General features: G+C 44.1%; 1 protein-coding gene across 3 annotated transcripts in view; it reads right to left on the bottom strand.

Annotated features, from left to right (window-relative positions):
• Positions 1–4,936, bottom strand: part of LOC309551063 (putative deoxyribonuclease tatdn3-A) — a 48,724-nt gene extending 43,788 nt beyond the window's left edge. For 2 of the 3 annotated variants that reach the window (XM_082251506.1, XM_082251505.1), the window contains exon 1: positions 4,830–4,929. In XM_082251506.1, the coding sequence (XP_082107632.1) occupies positions 4,830–4,886 (57 nt within the window). In that variant the 5' untranslated portion in view covers positions 4,887–4,929. Of the gene's footprint in view, positions 1–4,829 lie in introns of all 3 variants that reach the window. The other variant, XM_082251507.1, reaches the window with a different exon arrangement.
• Positions 4,937–16,480: the final 11,544 nt, after the last annotated feature.

Consider the following 16,480-nt stretch of genomic DNA (forward strand, 5'->3'; position numbering starts at 1 on the left):
AGGGAGAAGAGCGGACACGCATCCACTCTCTTTCCCTTCTAGTTGACCCAGAAGAGACGTGTGACCTCACTTCTGTGTCCCCGTTGACAGTTTCCCAAGCCTTCAAGGCTGGGAAAGAATATAATGCAGTGCGATTTGCATTACATTCAGTGGAGCACAGGGGAGACATTCATGCATGATCCTCAGTGTCAGCATTTCCTTGTAGGTATACGGGCAGGCTGTGCTCTGATCCATTCCCCCTTTTTCTTGTATTATTGTTTTTAATTGAAACAGGGTTCTATTTGAAGGTTTTTGTATAAGCACCAAGTGTTTTTATTACAATGCATGGACAATCAGTATGGAAGTATGGATATATAGTTCATCTTATGTATGCGGCTCCTAACTGTATACTGTACTGGCAGCACTAGGATGTATATATGATATTGGTTCTAACCAGCACCTATAGGCTGATGATAAAGGTGTATAGGTATGAGTGTGGCTAGGGTTAACTTTTGGTGTAACCACTCCCATGGGGGAGGAGCCTCTCTCAAATTTCATAGGCCCAACATGAATCACTCTTGCTTTATAAACCGGTGGTCCAGGTAGGGTCTTTTGGCTCTGATGAAGAGGTGAAGCCTCGAAACGTGTTAGCCGTCAATTATCTTGACTGTGGACTGTCATTTGATGGATTGTGTCATATGTATCTGATATGCTGGCTTACAACCCATGTTTGTGAGTATTTATAATTTTACTTGATATGAATAAAGCCCTATTGAGGATAATGCGCTAGGCCACTGCGCACTCTTTTTGTTTTTGTTTGTAGCTAATGAGTCTTTTAGACCCTGGATGTCTCATTAAAGAGAACCTGTCACCAAAAAAATTTTAATTAAAAAAAAAAAAATGTTTTAATTTTAATGGTAAAAAACTAAAGTGAATTCCCTCCCCCCAAAAAAAGTTGAGGCCCCTCACCCCCACATATATGCACATACAAACGTAAATGCATGTGGCGGGGTGCCTACGGCAGAAAGTGTTGATTGCGATAGACCCGTTGCATATCGCCGCACACGCGGAGTGAGAGCAATAATTCTAGCACCCGACTTCCTTCGTAACACTAAACTGATGACCTATAGGGAGCTTTTAAAGCGTCGCCTATGGAAAATATACGGTACTGAAGTTTGTCTCCATTTCATGGGCGCATACAAATGTAAGGTTTGACATGTTGGATATCTTTTTACCCAGTGCAACCTCGTCTTTTATATTATACAAAAAAATATTTGTGAATTTATTGCGTTTTTGTGCAACTTTTATTGTGTTTTTTACTAAAATTTTTGCCCTTTATCTTTGCGGTAATATCATGATTTAGAAAAAAAAAATGGAACTACCCATTATTTTATTCTCTAGGGTGTTCTCTTTCAGAAAATATATAATGTTTGGAGGTTTTATGTAATCTTCAGACCTAAAATGATTTTTCAAACATGTGCAAAAAATGCAAAAACGGCTCTGGCTGTGTAAGGGTTAAACAATAAGTTCACTTTCAGGAATGTCTTACATATTCATCTGTAAGATTTGTTAGTTTAAAAATAAAACTGACTCCTAACTTTTTTAGCGGACTCCTAGATTCAATGTAAGCCCTGCTCTATATACAGTGCATCCGTAAAGTATTCACAGCGCTTCACTTTTTCCACATTTTGTTATGTTGCAGCCTTATTCCAAAACTGATTAAAGCGGAGTTCCGGCCACAAAGTCGACATAGTCGATTTTGGGCCGTCCGCTTGCTATAGCTCACCTGAAACAGAAATGGGTAGTCAGGATTTTTTTTTTTTTAACTTACCTTGTAATTGCAGAAAAAAAATACTCACCTTCCTTCCACTTCCTCCCTCGGCCGCACGGCCCGCGCCGTCACTTCCGCTTTGCAATGATTCCTGGGAGCTGAACGTCATCGTTCCCAGGAATCAATGCGCCTGCACCGGCCCCGACGTCAGTTCCGGTGCAGGCGCCGTCATACCTTGCTAAACAGCTTCTGGGCATGCCCAGAAGCTGTGCAGGAATGACGCTGCGGCCCCGGAAGTGACGGCGGGGTCGGTGCAGTGCATCGTGGGACCAAAGAGGATGGAAGAGGACGCGGAAGAGGATCGCGCTGGCTTCAAGCTGCACACACCTGAGATGGCAGCGCTGGAGAAGAAATTTTAAAAGGAAGTATTTCTTCTAAAAGGTAAGTGCGAACCGGGACAGATCAGAGGCTAGCCATTGTGGAATGCACTAGCCCTGACTGTCCCAGGGGTATGTTCATTGAAATTTTTTTTTTTGTGGCCGGAACTCCGCTTTAAATACAATATTTTCCTCAAAATTCTACAAATAATAAATGATACAGTGAAAAAAAAGTTTGTTTAAATCTTTGCAAATTTATTGAAAATAAAAAACGAAAAAAAATCCCATGTACATAAATATTCACAGCCTTTGCTCAATACTTTGTTGGAGCACCTTTGGCACCAATTACAGCCTCAAGTCTTTAATGCTACAAGCTTGGCACATCTATTTTCGGGCAGTTTCTCCCATTCTTCTTTGCAGGACCTCTCAATCTCCATCAGGTTGGATGGAGAGCGATGGTGCACAGCCATTTTCAGATCTCTCCAGAAATATTAAATCGGGTTCAAGTCTGGGCTCTGGCTGGGCCATTTAAGGACATTCCCAGAGTTTCCCCAAAGCCACTCATTTGTTATCTTGGCTGTGTGCTTAGGGCCATTGTCCTTTTGGAAGATGAACCTTCGCCCCAGTCTAAGGTCCAGAGTGCTTTGTTTTTATCAAGGATGTCTCTGTACATTGCTGCATTCATCTTTCCCTCGATCCTGACTAGTCTCCCAGTTCCTGCCACTGAAAAACATCCCCACAGCATGATGCTGCCACCACCAGGCTTCACTGTAGGGATGGTATTGGCCAGGTGATGAGCGGTGCCTGGTTTCCTCCAGACATGATGCTTGCCATTCAGGCCAAAGAGTTCAATCTTTGTTTCATCAGACCAGAGAATTTTGTTTCTCATGGTCTGAGAGTTCTTCAGGTGCCTTTTGGCAAACTCCAGGCAGACTGCCATGTGCCTTTTACTGAGGAGTGGCTTCCATCTGTCCACTCTACCATACAGGCCTGATTGGCGGAGTGCTGCAGAGATGGTTGTTCTTCTAGAAGGTTCTCCTTTCTCCACAGAGAAATGCTGGATTTCTGTCAGAGTTTCCATCGGGTTCTTGGTCACCTCCCTGACTAAGGCCCTTCTCCCCCGATCGCTCAGTTTGGCCAGGTGGCCTGCTCTAGGAAGAGTCCTGATAGTTCCAAACTTCTTCCATTTACAGATGATGGAGGCCACTGTGCTCATTGGGACCTTCAATGCTGCAGAAATGTTTTGTACCCTTCCCCAGATCTGTGCCTCCATACAATCCTGTCTCAGAGGTCTACAGACAATTCCTTGGACTTAATGGCTTGGTTTGTGCTCCGACATGCACTGTTAACCGTGGGACCTTATATAGACAGGTGTGTGCCTTTCCAAATCATGTCCAATCAACTGAATTGACCATATGGGGAACTCCAATCAAGTTGTAGAAACATCTCAAGGATGATCAGTGGAAACAGGTTGCACCTCAGCTCTATTTTGAGTGTCATGGCAAAGGATGTGAATACTTATGTACATGGGATTTTTTTCATTTCTGATTTTTATTAAATTTGCAAAGATTTCAAACAAATGTCTTTCATGTTGTCATTATGGGGTATTGTTTGTAGAATTGTGATGAAAAAAATTAATGTAATCCATTTTGGAATAAAGCTGTAACATAACAAAATGTGGAAAAAGTGAAGCGCTGTGAATACTTTCCGGATCCACTCTATGCATGTGCCATACCTGTGGGTTTGCTGCGGAAGCTGGAAATGATTGTAGTAGAGGTCAATACTGTCTTCCGGGTCCCGTACTGAGGGGCTTCCCTGCTGCATAGTAACCACAGGGAGTGGCTTCCCTGCTGCATAGTAACCACGGGGGGGGGGGGGTCACTCGGTTGGCACAGGCTTCATTCACAAAACAACTTGCTCTTTTCTCAATGAAAGCAAGGCATTCCCTGATTGGACGAGGTAGAACGGTGGGGCAGTGATATCATGATCACCTTGGCCAATCAGAGAATGTCTTGCATGCATTTAGAAAAATATAAGGCGCCCATGCTAAGCGAGGGATCCTCTGTGGTTACTATGCAGCCACTTGTCGTGGGATCCGGAGGACAGTGGAGGAAATCACTGTACTAGCGGTGACCACTATAGTGATTTCCACAGGGATCACACAGGTATTGTATGTCCATACTTACATGGGTCCAATCCGGAACAATGCAGCTATGTAATAAGATCCAAGCCTGGATTTCAGCTTTAGTAAAAAGTGTCTGAGAAAAATTGTCACGAGTTGAGCAGAGCCAATCAAATTTTTCGTGTTCAAAGCTGTATGGAAATTAAAAACACAAGAATCTGATTGGTTGCTATGTGTAACAGCACAGGGGGGCAGAACTTGTCTCAGGCATTTTCCCTGAACTCTTCCTAACAAGATTCTAATAACTGTCAGAGTCTGCCAACCACTAACTATGTTCTGTATTCACAAACCTATAGCGCGTTCCCTGACAGGAAGCTGTCTCTACTGACGGAGACATCTTGCTGGAGTCGCCTGCGTTAGCGCTTATGTATTTTAGTCTCCGACAAAATGGCCGCAGCTCTGATCTTCGTGTGCATTATTAGAGACAAGATTATAAAGCATGCTAGCTCGGTGCTGCCAGCGGACTGATAAACACTTTCCCTCCCTTATACTTTATATAGATACAAAATTGTATGATTACCTGCAGAAACTCATCAGCGGTCATATGACAATGACAGTCGATAAAACCCACAGCCATTCCTCTCCTCGTCTCTCTCAGACAGACACAAGGGGCCTTTACAGTGGTAACGCCCCAGGAGGCGTGGTCTGTCGGTTGGCTGGATTTTGAAAGTGCTGAGCTAAGTTGAGAGGGGCGGAGACATTTTGAGCACGTGATTACAATGTTATGATTTCCCATGTGTCTCCGCTGAGCAAATACAGGTCGATCAGATTGTTTGGAGGTGACAAAAGGATTGATGCTCCTAATTTGGAGGAACTGTCCATCTATTGGCACCACAGCCCTCCCCCACTTCCCTTCTCACTCATCATTCTTTTGGTTTTGACCTTTCCCATTAAAAATAATAATAATAAAAAGTACTAATTGGGTGCCAAGAGTGTTTTCACCCTGAACTCCTGTATAAAAAAATAAATAAATAAAAAGGCCCCATTCACATCTGTGCATTGAATTGCTGAGCATTTTTCTTACTCATAATGAAGTTCCCGCACCTTCCTAGAGTGCACAGCATGGCACTTTTTTCATAGGGCATTTTAACACTTGTTTTGCAACAAAACACGTGTTTGCTGGCTGTGTTTAGGATGCCATTAAGATTTGTAGAGCGTTTTTTTGTGCAGAAATGCACGTTTCTACGTTTTTTGTACTTACCTCCCTGGGTGATGAGCTGTCAGTGTCCACACAGCCGGTGCAGCTGTCCACAGGTTTGAAATCCTCCTTCTTTCTGCAGTGCCTCTAGGATGCATCAGAGTGATTCTTCTGATTGGTCAGTGCTGGCAAACAGCATTGGAATGGAAGCACTTCAAAGAGAAGAGAAAGTGTTTTTTTTTTTAGGCCTGGTAAGGAGATGATCATAATATATGACACGGTATTTTTATTAAAAAGACATATTTATTTAAACAAAGAAAGTATCATAAAAAGGCATGTGAATACATGCCCTAAAGACATAAATACATGTAGACATTCAAAAACACAAATAAAAAACAATATACAGTAAAACCTTGGTTTGAGAGTAACTTGGTTTAAGAGCGCTTTGCAAGACAAGCAAAATTTTCAAATAAATTTTGATTTAATATACAAGCGATGTCTTGATATACAAGTAGCCTCAAGTCACAGCTGATTATAAAAGAGAAGAGAGGCGCCTCTTAGTGTAGCAATATGGTTACATTTAATGAAGGTACAACATTTAGCAACTCACATGGTTGATGATTGGAACAGGCACATCTAAGTATGCAGGCATCAGGGGTAAAGCTGTCCACATAGACCAGGGATCCTCAAACTACGGCCCTCCAGCTGTTGCAGAACTACACATCCCATGAGGCATTGTAAAACTCTGACATTCATAGACATGACTAGGCATGATGGGAATTGTAGTTCCTGAACAACTGGAGGGCCATAGTTTGAAGACCCCTGACATAGACCATCCTCCGCACCGCCATCTACGTCATCCCTTCCATGCTGCCCCTCGCTTTCAGATCGCTTTACTGCAGGGTGGTCTTCCCGGTCAGGATTACAGACTGGCAGCCGGCGGTGCAGAAGATAGTCTATGTGGACAGCTTTACCCCGGATGCCTGCATACTTAGATGTGCCTGTTTTATTCATCAACCATGTGAGTTGCTAGATGTTGTACCTTCATTAAATGGAACCATATTGCTACACTTAGAGGCGCCTCTCTTCTCTTTGATACTCTGTATCTCCTGCTGGATTTTGCTTCTAATCCCCTTGTGGAAGCGGCTATTTTTGGATGGACATTTTATGGTTATGTAACCTATCACATTGATATAATCTTTGTATATGGACTATAAACTGAAGGACTTATGAATAAATGGTTGTGGAACGAATCATCTGAGTTTCCATTATTTCTTATGGGGAAATTCGCTTTGATATAAGAGTGCTTTGGATTACAAGCATGTTTCCGGAACGAATTATGCTCGCAATCCAAGGTTTTACTGTATAAGAAAACCAAGTGGTAGGTCTCAATAAGAGATGATGGAAAATGGTCCCTGAGCAGCCAACGCGTTTCGCATGGTTCTGCTTCATAGGCAGATGAGGAGCTGGCGCGTGCATATACAGGACTGTCTCCTGGAGGGAGCCCATACATACTCCCTGCGGTGTCCCCCCTATTAAGATTGACGGACTGGAGGTCTGTCCAGGAGGGCATAGGACCCCTAGTAAGGATGAAACACATTACCTCATCTATGTGGAAATGATATAACACAATACTTTGCAATATGATTTTGTACTATTATCTTGGCTATAATCCTACACCAGGGGTGGGGAACCTTTTTTCTACCAAGGGCTATTTGGATTTTTGTAACATCATTCGGGGGCCGTACAAAATGTATGCATAAATGTAATAGGCATTGCTTTGCGGCAAAAAAACGCTGTAAAAAATTGCATGACTTTGAGGTCACAAAAGTGTGAAAGGGGCCTTCAGTAATCAAGGTATAGTGTGCCCCCTTTCAATGCAGACTGACCACAGCGTGCCCCCCTTTCAATGCAGAGTGACCACAGTGTGCCCCCTTTCAATGCAGAGTGACCACAGTGTGCCCCCTTTCAATGCAGACTGACCACAGCGTGCCCCCTTTCAATGCAGAGTGACCACAGCATGCCCCTTTTCAATGCAGAGTGACCACAGCGTGCCCCCTTTCAATGCAGAGTGACCACAGCGTGCCCCCTTTCAATGCGGAGGGACCACAGCGTGCCCCCTTTCAATGCGGAGGGACCACAGCGTGCCCCTTTTCAATGCAGAGTGACCACAGCATGCCCCCTTTTAATGCGGAGTGACCACAGCGTGCCCCCTTTCAATGCGGAGTGACCACAGCGTGCCCCCTTTCAATGCAGAGTGACCACAGCGTGCCCCCTTTCAATGCGGAGTCCCCAGAGCGTGCCCCCTTTCAATGCGGAGTGACCACAGCGTGCCCCCTTTCAATGCGGAGTGCTCAGAGCATGCCCCCTTTCAATGCGGAGTGAGTGCCCAGAGCGTGCCCCCTTTCAATGCGGAGTGCCCAGAGCGTGCCACCTTTCAATGCGGAGTGCCCAGAGCGTGCCCCCTTTCAATCCGGAGTGCCCACAGCGTGCCCCCTTTCAATGCAGAGTGACCACAGCGTGCCCCCTTTCAATGCAGAGTGACCACAGCGTGCCCCCTTTCAATGCGGAGTGACCACAGCGTGCCCCCTTTCAATGTGGAGTGACCACAGCGTGCCCCCTTTCAATGCGGAGTGCCCAGAGCGTGCCCCCTTTCAATGCGGAGTGCCCAGAGCGTGCCCTCTTTCAATGCGGAGTGCCCAGAGTGTGCCCCCTTTCAATGCGGAGTGCCCACAGCGTGCCCTCTTTCAATGCGGAGTGCCCACAGCGTGCCCTCTTTCAATGCGGAGTGATTGACCACAATGCAGAGTAAACAGCGTGCCAAGCCCCAGTGCACTGGACTTACCTGTTGTAGCGGCGGCTTCCTCTCTTCAGTTCCCACGTCTCTTCGAGTCCTCCCGCGTCCCGCCTCCTCCTCGGCCAATGACATTGGCCAAGGAGGAGGAGGATCCGTGAGACAGTAGCGAATTTTCATTCGCTATTGTCACACAAATGGGCGGGCTCGAGGCGCACTGCTCTGCGCCTCGGGTCCACCCTTTTCGGAGATTCACAGTGTCAGAACGGAGCCATCGGCTTCTTCTGACACAGCGGCACGGGGGGGGGGAATCGCAACGATTGTGCGGGCCGGACAGAAGGATGTTTGTGTTTTTGAATGTCTACATGTATTTATGTCTTTAGGGCATGTATTCACATGCCTTTTTTATGATACTTTCTTTGTTTAAATAAATATGTCTTTTTAATAAAAATACCGTGTCATATATTATGATCATCTCCTTACCAGGCCTAAAAAAAACCCCACTTTCTCTTCCTCTATTTTTTTTTTTGTGGTATCTACAGGGGTGCGGCCTAATTATTTACGGCCATAATATTTTTCACTTCAAAGAGAAGTAGGAGAAGAGCAGGGATTTAAATTCCCATCCTCTGGAACTCCCAGCCCCAGTATGTCCAGTCAGCTCCTACCCTGTCTGCCTTTAGGCAATCCTTGAAAACTCACTTATTTACCTCTCCCTCCCTTTAGATTGTAAGCTCCATGAGCAGGGCCCTCCTATTCCTTCTGTATTGAACTGCATTGTAATCCTACTGTCCCTCTTTATATTGTAAAGCGCTCTGTAAACTGTTGGCGCTTTATAAATCCTGCAACATAATAATAATTCCCAGGGATCATCGCACCAGCTACACGAGCACTAACAGCTTTGCATCCACACAGGTAAGTACAGCCTGGGGGGGTGGGGGGTGGGGTGTAGGCTGTACGGTGTGATGTTTCTGAAAAGGTAAACCAACGCTCTAAAGTGACACTAAAGAATATCCTTAAAGCGGCTCGTCAGTCATTTTTTCATCTTTCCATCTATTGAATCCTCTGCCCTTGTTGTTTTAACTTTGGATAGTAAAGCATTTTTTTTTCTGCCAGTAAATACCTTTTTCAGCCCACTTCCTCTCTCCTAGGCTAATGACATCATGCACAGATCTCTCTCTCACTCTCATGAGAGTTTGCCAGCAAGGGAGGTGGGATGAGTCATAGGAGAGCCAATGAGAATTGCAGAGCTGGAGGAGGATGGATGAGGGCGAAGATAACAGGAGACTGCCGAGATCTACGAGTATTCATCAAGAGAGGAGAAATGGGCAGGCAAGCAGTGACGAAACGCGTCAAGTTGAACCGCACGTAGCCTCGCTCTCATTGTGGTACGTGGAACGCAAGCCGAGTCTAAACCCGGAAGCTCAGTGTAGACAGCGGGCGGACCTTCACGGGTGTCCCGCACGGCTCCCCTGAGCTCAGGTTTTGCAGTATTCCACCTTTTTATTAATTACCTGTACCACCAACGCTGTATATTTTGCACCTTTTTAGCATTATTTGCACTTTTTTTGAAAATAAAACATTGGAATTTTAACTACTACACCATGAGGAGTGCGATCTTTTATGACAACTGATAGGATCCAGGACCACCCCGACACGGACGGCTGGGACCCCGCTGGACACTCACCACATAAGCGCAATTGACCCACTTGCTGTATGGTATTGGGGGTTAACAACATCTGGTGAGTTTGCACTACTTACCTCATACCCACAGGAGCACAGAGGGTGATAGCACCAACGCACTTTTCTCTTTGAATTTTCACATTAACTTTGAAAATTGAATATTTTTCTTTGAACTTTTACCATTTCTTGGAACTAATGGACATTATTTCTTTGCACTGAGCACCATTCCCTGGTCCCATTAGGACCTCACAATTTTTACACAGGATTTTTTTTATTATTTATTGTATTATGAACTTTATATATCATCTTTTTACAACCATTTGAATTCGGCACAGTTGATGCACTTTATACATTGTGATTAGCACAGTTGATGTATTTTATACTTTAATAAGCACAAGTTTTTTATGCAAGTTTACTGTTTCACACACAAGCCATATTTATTTTAAACTTGTATTTATATGTATTTATTATAAGTGGTGTCACATACAGCATATGGGAAACATATAGGGAACACTTCCCACACCACAATATATGCTGCAGGCACATAACATTATACTACCGAGTACTATTTGTACATTTTTCAGGACTACTGTTAACAACATATCCCTAGAATTACAGGTAGATCCTTTGGTGTCAATACCAAAATAATTGCATAACTTCACACCACCTAACACAGGAAATTCCCAAATTCCCTATACCATCCTGCTAAAAGGTATGCGCTGTAGATGTAATATTTTATATTACAAATAATTTTCAAGCAGTGGTGTGAGTGTAAATCTACAGGCTTCAGCTGCCCACAGTTAAAATGGCTGCAGCCAGACTTCGTGGAGGGAGATTTCTGCACCATATTTAGCGAGAACAGAATTACAGCATATATAAAATATGCAAAGTGGTTGGAGAGAAGCTTCAGAATGGAAAATATGTTTTTAATACAAATGATGTGAGCAGACAGCAGTTCCACTTTAAAGCCATTGTAAAGCCTCACCGGCACTCCTGGCTCCTCTCTCCTATTGAGTGCCCCCACAGTAAACATCTTTCTATGGGGGCACCTGAGCTGATTTACAGGGCCATGGGTCCATTCAGATACAAAGCTGCCGTTCAGCCCTGCCCCTCTCTCTCCTGATTGGCTAACTGAATTTGATTGACAGTAGCGGGAGTTATTGGAACTGCTGCTGTGTCTCAGCCAATCAGGAGGGAGAGCACAGCTGAGGCATTCGTGGACATCACTGGATAGGGATGGGACTCAGAGGGTATTAGGGGGTACTGGGGAGGCTGATACATGCAGAAGGCATTAAGATAAAAAACCTTCTGACTTTACAACTCCTTTAAAGAGGTTCTTTATCCTGTAAACAAAAATGTAAACGTCAGCATCTACAAATACCCACCCTCCAGGCATCGATCCTAAACATATGTGTGTCATAACACTACGCTGCTGATAGCTCGAGCCATCCTGGAAGACTTATGGATGCCACAGAAAATTCCTGACATTGGCACAGCCGATACTTCCAAAAGGTAGGAAAACTTCATACAGAATGGTCCTATGAGTGAGGAGGACAAAAAAGGAACGTGGCTTCTGGCTCAGCCTGAAAATTTATGGGGGTTGGGTCCTATGGGGTAGTACCGAGGACGGGGCTGCCCCAAGGTATGCTGCCATGCATGGGCGTCCGCAGAACTTTTTTCGGGGGGGGGGGGGGGATCATTTTAAGGTCACCCAGACCCCTTTTCTACAATGTCATGAAGGTGACGTCAGTCACCGCGACTCACGAGTATTTATTTTTAAAGGGGAAACGGCAGAATTTATTTTTAAAGCGTTTGTTAACTTTAAAATATTGATCCTGTTCCCTTAAAACATGTTATACAGCACAGTGCTTGTGCTGTGTCATTTGGTCCCTTTATTCACCTAAAATACCTGGCTGATCCTGCCTGGCTATGTCCTCCACTCTGTAAACTGACCACGGTGTAACATGGCTGCTGAGCCCCGACACCGTGGTCAGTCTACGTGCCTCCATCATCTGCAGCCCTCCTCTGTCCTCTCTCCCCCCTCCCTCCCTGCCTGTCTGCCCCTGTGTCTGGGCCCGCATCCTCCCCTTCTTCTGCTGTAGTTTAATTTAAAGTTTCATATCCTGTCTACAGTTCTGTGTCTGTTTTATAAAAAAATAGGCCATTCTTTACCAGTTTTCAGAGCGTCGGTCGCCGCTCACATGACCCGCCACCTCTCTCCTCCTCTTGGCCTCTCCTCCTCCTCCTCCCCTCCTGACTAACACCAGCGGGGGATTCTCAGCCCCGCCCACTGCAGGAAGCTGTCAGATGGGGAGAGGAGAGTGGCGATCGGTGCTCTGAAAACTGGTAAAGAACAGCTTATTTTTTTTAAATAAGCTGGCAGACACCCATGCTGCCCTGGAGTATGTCAGAAAAGAACAGGCTTCAGGGGACCAGTTACAGGGTTCAGGAAGCCTCCCAGATTGAGGTATAAGGTAAGTATTACACCTCGTTTCTCTATCCCCAAACACAACGAGTATATAACCCATGCAGTGGGGTGGGGGAGGTGAGAGGCACTGTAGAGGAAATTTGTTTTTCTTGTCCAAGCCCAACTCCAGACAAAAAACATTTTTTAAAAATAAATGACCTCTAATGATGGGAGTCCCATGTGCTGACAATGCTGAGCTAGGTAAAATTCATATTTTTATTCAGCATTCTGTGAGTGGGGGGCTTGTAACCACTTGCTGACCAGTCTTTGTCATTGGTCTTCAAGTGATTGTACTATGATAATGCTTGCAGCTGTAGGCATCACCCAATGCTGTTTTGTAGAGCTGGCAGTTGGCTCTTTTATAATAGCAATCGGAGCGACTAACTAGCTGCTCAATTGCTATTACAAGCAGGGGGAGGGAATGTTCCCCCCCTCCCGCTGCCTTCCACGGCTTGCTCAGGCTGTTCCATCCCACTGGGAGGCTCAAGCTACCAGCCAGCTTTTCCGACACCCAAAAAAAGCTGGGATCGGTTTGATCGGCTCTCCGCTATGGTAACCCAGAAGCAATGACCTGGCATCACTTCCAGTTGACCCAGATCTCATCTGTGCCATTTTCAAGAAATCGAAAGCATTCAAACACCACTGATCTTGGGGTTTTGAATGCTGTTAAACAGAGCTCCAGTCATTTTTTGCGTATTAAAAGCCAGCAGCTACAAAAATATAATAAACACACACTCACTTGTTCTATGATCCAGCGGTGTGCTGACCCCAGCCGTTTTCTCCCCGAGTCCTCCCTCGGCAGCGCTGGCATCTCTTCTATAAGCACCCGGCTGTAACAGCTTACGGCTTCACAGCCGGGTGCCCATTCCGCATGCGCAAGTGACGCTCCACTCTGTGACTGATTCCTGAAGTCTTCTGGGACCTGTCATGTGTCCCAGAAGACTTCAGGAAGGAGAATGTCTGCTTCAGATTGCCTAAGGCAACTGGAACGGACGTGAGAGCAGGTACCTGTCAAAATCGGGTACCTCCCTCCCTCCTCCTCCCCAAAAGTGCAGTTTCACAAACAGGAGTCGGGTAGGAGGCCTTAAAGCGGAAGTTTCAATTTTGGGTGAGCCTCCACTTTAAGTGCAGAGGAAGGATTTGAGGTCTTAACCTTCTCAGCGGTATTCCCGAGCGTGGCTCGGTGTTAAATTTCAGAGCCAAAAGCGGTAACCCCGAGCCACACTCGTACCGCCAGAAGCATCGCTGGATCCTGTAAGCAGGGTTACTTACCTTGTCACCGGGATCCAGCGATGTGTCCCGGCGGTGTCTCGCGGCGGATCTTCCTCCCGATCATCTCCGTGCCCCGGCTTCAGTCTCCTGCGACGTGACGTTCGCATGGGGGTGGAACCGGCGGCAAATTCAAATGTAAAAACACACCAAACACACTGATACTATTCAAAATAAAAAAAATCATAATAGTTTGCCTAAAATCCAAAAGAGCACCTAAAATCCAAAAGAATCATACCGCCAGGGAGGTTAAAGGGATTAAAAAAATGTAAAGCAACAGTGTAAAAAAAAAAAAAAAAAATTGAAATTAAAGTGCCTCCACTGTGCTTGTATGCAATCCTCCCACACTGGTGAGGTATCACCGCTAACTCAGATCATGGACAGTAAATGTAGCACTAGACCTCCTCTGTACATCTAAAGTGATAACCTGTAAAAGCTTTTAAAACCTATGGATAGTAAAATTTATACTGCTTGTGGCTGCTGCACAGGCGTGTGCAATTTTATGTTGAATCTGTGATTATTAGAACAATCAGTTGCACATAGAAAGTTACATAATGTACATTGCTTACAATATCACTGAATCACACATCAAACCAATGCCAGATAGGTAAGGAACATCTATATGAACAGCGACCATAAATGACAAATCTGTTATAGTGGCTAAAACAGTATAGTGCATTGCATGACTCTTAGTTCTCGGTTTGACCGTGATGGGGAATCATAAGTATTAATAAAGACTATATATGGAAATATGCAAACAGAATTTAGTAAGGGAAAGCCAAAAAAGTTAGAGCATAGAAAGAAGAAATAGGAAGGGGGGGGGGAGCCTATGGGGGATCGCCCGGAGAGTCAGAAACAAAAGTATCAAATTCGCTGGAAAAGCGAAAATTGAGCCATACTGACCACATGATAGTGTGAGATTCTGATTTACCATTCTCCCAAGACACCCTTCTTTCAATATGTTCAATCCTGTCCACCTCACATGCCCATTGAGCCATAGGGGGCGCCAGTGGTTTACGCCAATGTCTGGCAATCACCGATCGCGCAGTGGTGAGAAAGTGGAGGATGAGGCTTTAGGCGTGTGCAATTTTAAAGAGTGACATGTTTGGTATCTGTTTACTCGGCCTAACATCATCTTTTATATTTTACAAAAAATTTTTTTGTATTGTGGTTTTTTTTGCATTAAAATTCCAAAAATTCTATTTTTTCCCTAAAAAATTGTATTTAACCCTCCTTTTGTGTTAGGGTCAAAACTGACCCGTTTTCAGGTTTTGAATGTCTAGAAGTATCACATAAATTTGTTTATTGCATCAAGATTTTTTTACTTTGTCAGGAACCTCTATTTAAACAATGTAATAGAAAAATAATCCTTTTCACTAAATTAGAAAATACTGTGGTGAAAATTAAGACGTTCATGGTGTTAGGGTCAATTCTGACCCAGTTATAATATAGGATTTTAGGACACTAATAAGTTCCAAAACTGAAATCATAAACACTCTCTCTGCTTAGTAACAGTGACAGCCAATCCCCTCTCAACCCTGTGAGCTGTAGTTAGGGAGGGGCCTATCTCTTTTCCTGCTTGTCTGCTTCTCTAAATAAAGTGAAGAAACATAGGACAAATTCATTTCAGAGTTGCTGACTTTATTTTACCATTTTTTAAATTTGACAATGAGAGGTATGCTATCAAAAGAAAGGTCTAGGGGTCACACCAAAAATATTAAAACCAATCTTTTCAAGGATAAAGAAGCCTAACAAGGTAACCAAGAGGTAAGAAACAAATTTTATGATAAATAATTATTCAGAGGGTATTTTATGGCTGATTTAAAACACGGGTCAAAACTGACCCTAAACATCATGGATAGTAACGGAATTCTAACATAAGAGGAGGGTTAAAAAACCACTGCGTAAATACCGTGTGACATCAAAAAATTGCAAAACCCACCAATTTATTCTCTAGAGCCTCTGCTTTTAAGAAAATATATAATGTTAGGAGGTTCAAAGTAAAAAAATGATTGTTACATGTTAAAAAAAAAAAAAAGTGCCAGAAAAAAACCTGGTCCTTAAATTATAATTAAAGGCAAAACTTTTTTTTAGTTTTGGATGGAGTGGGGTGGGATTAGAACACTTGTCAGTTTTTATTCCTGTCTTTGTCCCCATGAAGGAGATTCAACCTCTCTATTTGACCTGTTTACCATTATCATTAAAAGTGAAAGTAAATGGAAATCCCCATATTTTGGATTGTCCCCAAAAAAGTTATAGAGAAAAACAGTTTTCATGGGGACATTAGTTCTGGTGATCTGAGGGTCCCCAAGGAATTCCCATAATTTGCAGGGCTTTCCTACCACTTCCTGTTTGGCTATTGGACAGGAAGTAAAGGGAAATCTCTGCAATAGGACACAGATTGCAAAAATAAATCTGACAGGGGTTACTACCATCCCTTACTCTATCCAAAATGAAAAAATACATTTTGCAAGGCTCTACTTTAAGTCCATGATCTCCCCTCATCCAGTCACAGAATGCATCTCCTGTACTTCCCTTATCCAATCACAGAATCACATATACAAGATGTGATGTGAATGAACAAGGTGGAGAGGGCGTGCTGTGATCGGTTTACTACAGCCGGATCTGTATGTTTCAGCGCCAGAAGCTTATAGTAGTGTACGGGTTGAATGGCAATAGGACTTTTACTTAAATCTGAAGTTTAGTGAATTATTTTTTAAATCAGCACCAGGGACAGTATTGACAATGAATGAAAAGCATCCCTTGTGCAGGTGGCTGCTATCTTTTTGAAATCTTCCACCCCTCCCCTCTCCATCTATGAAT

The sequence above is a fragment of the Pelophylax lessonae genome (assembly GCF_965119305.1).
Source record: "Pelophylax lessonae genome assembly, chromosome: 3".
NCBI classification, from domain to species: Eukaryota; Metazoa; Chordata; class Amphibia; order Anura; family Ranidae; genus Pelophylax; species Pelophylax lessonae.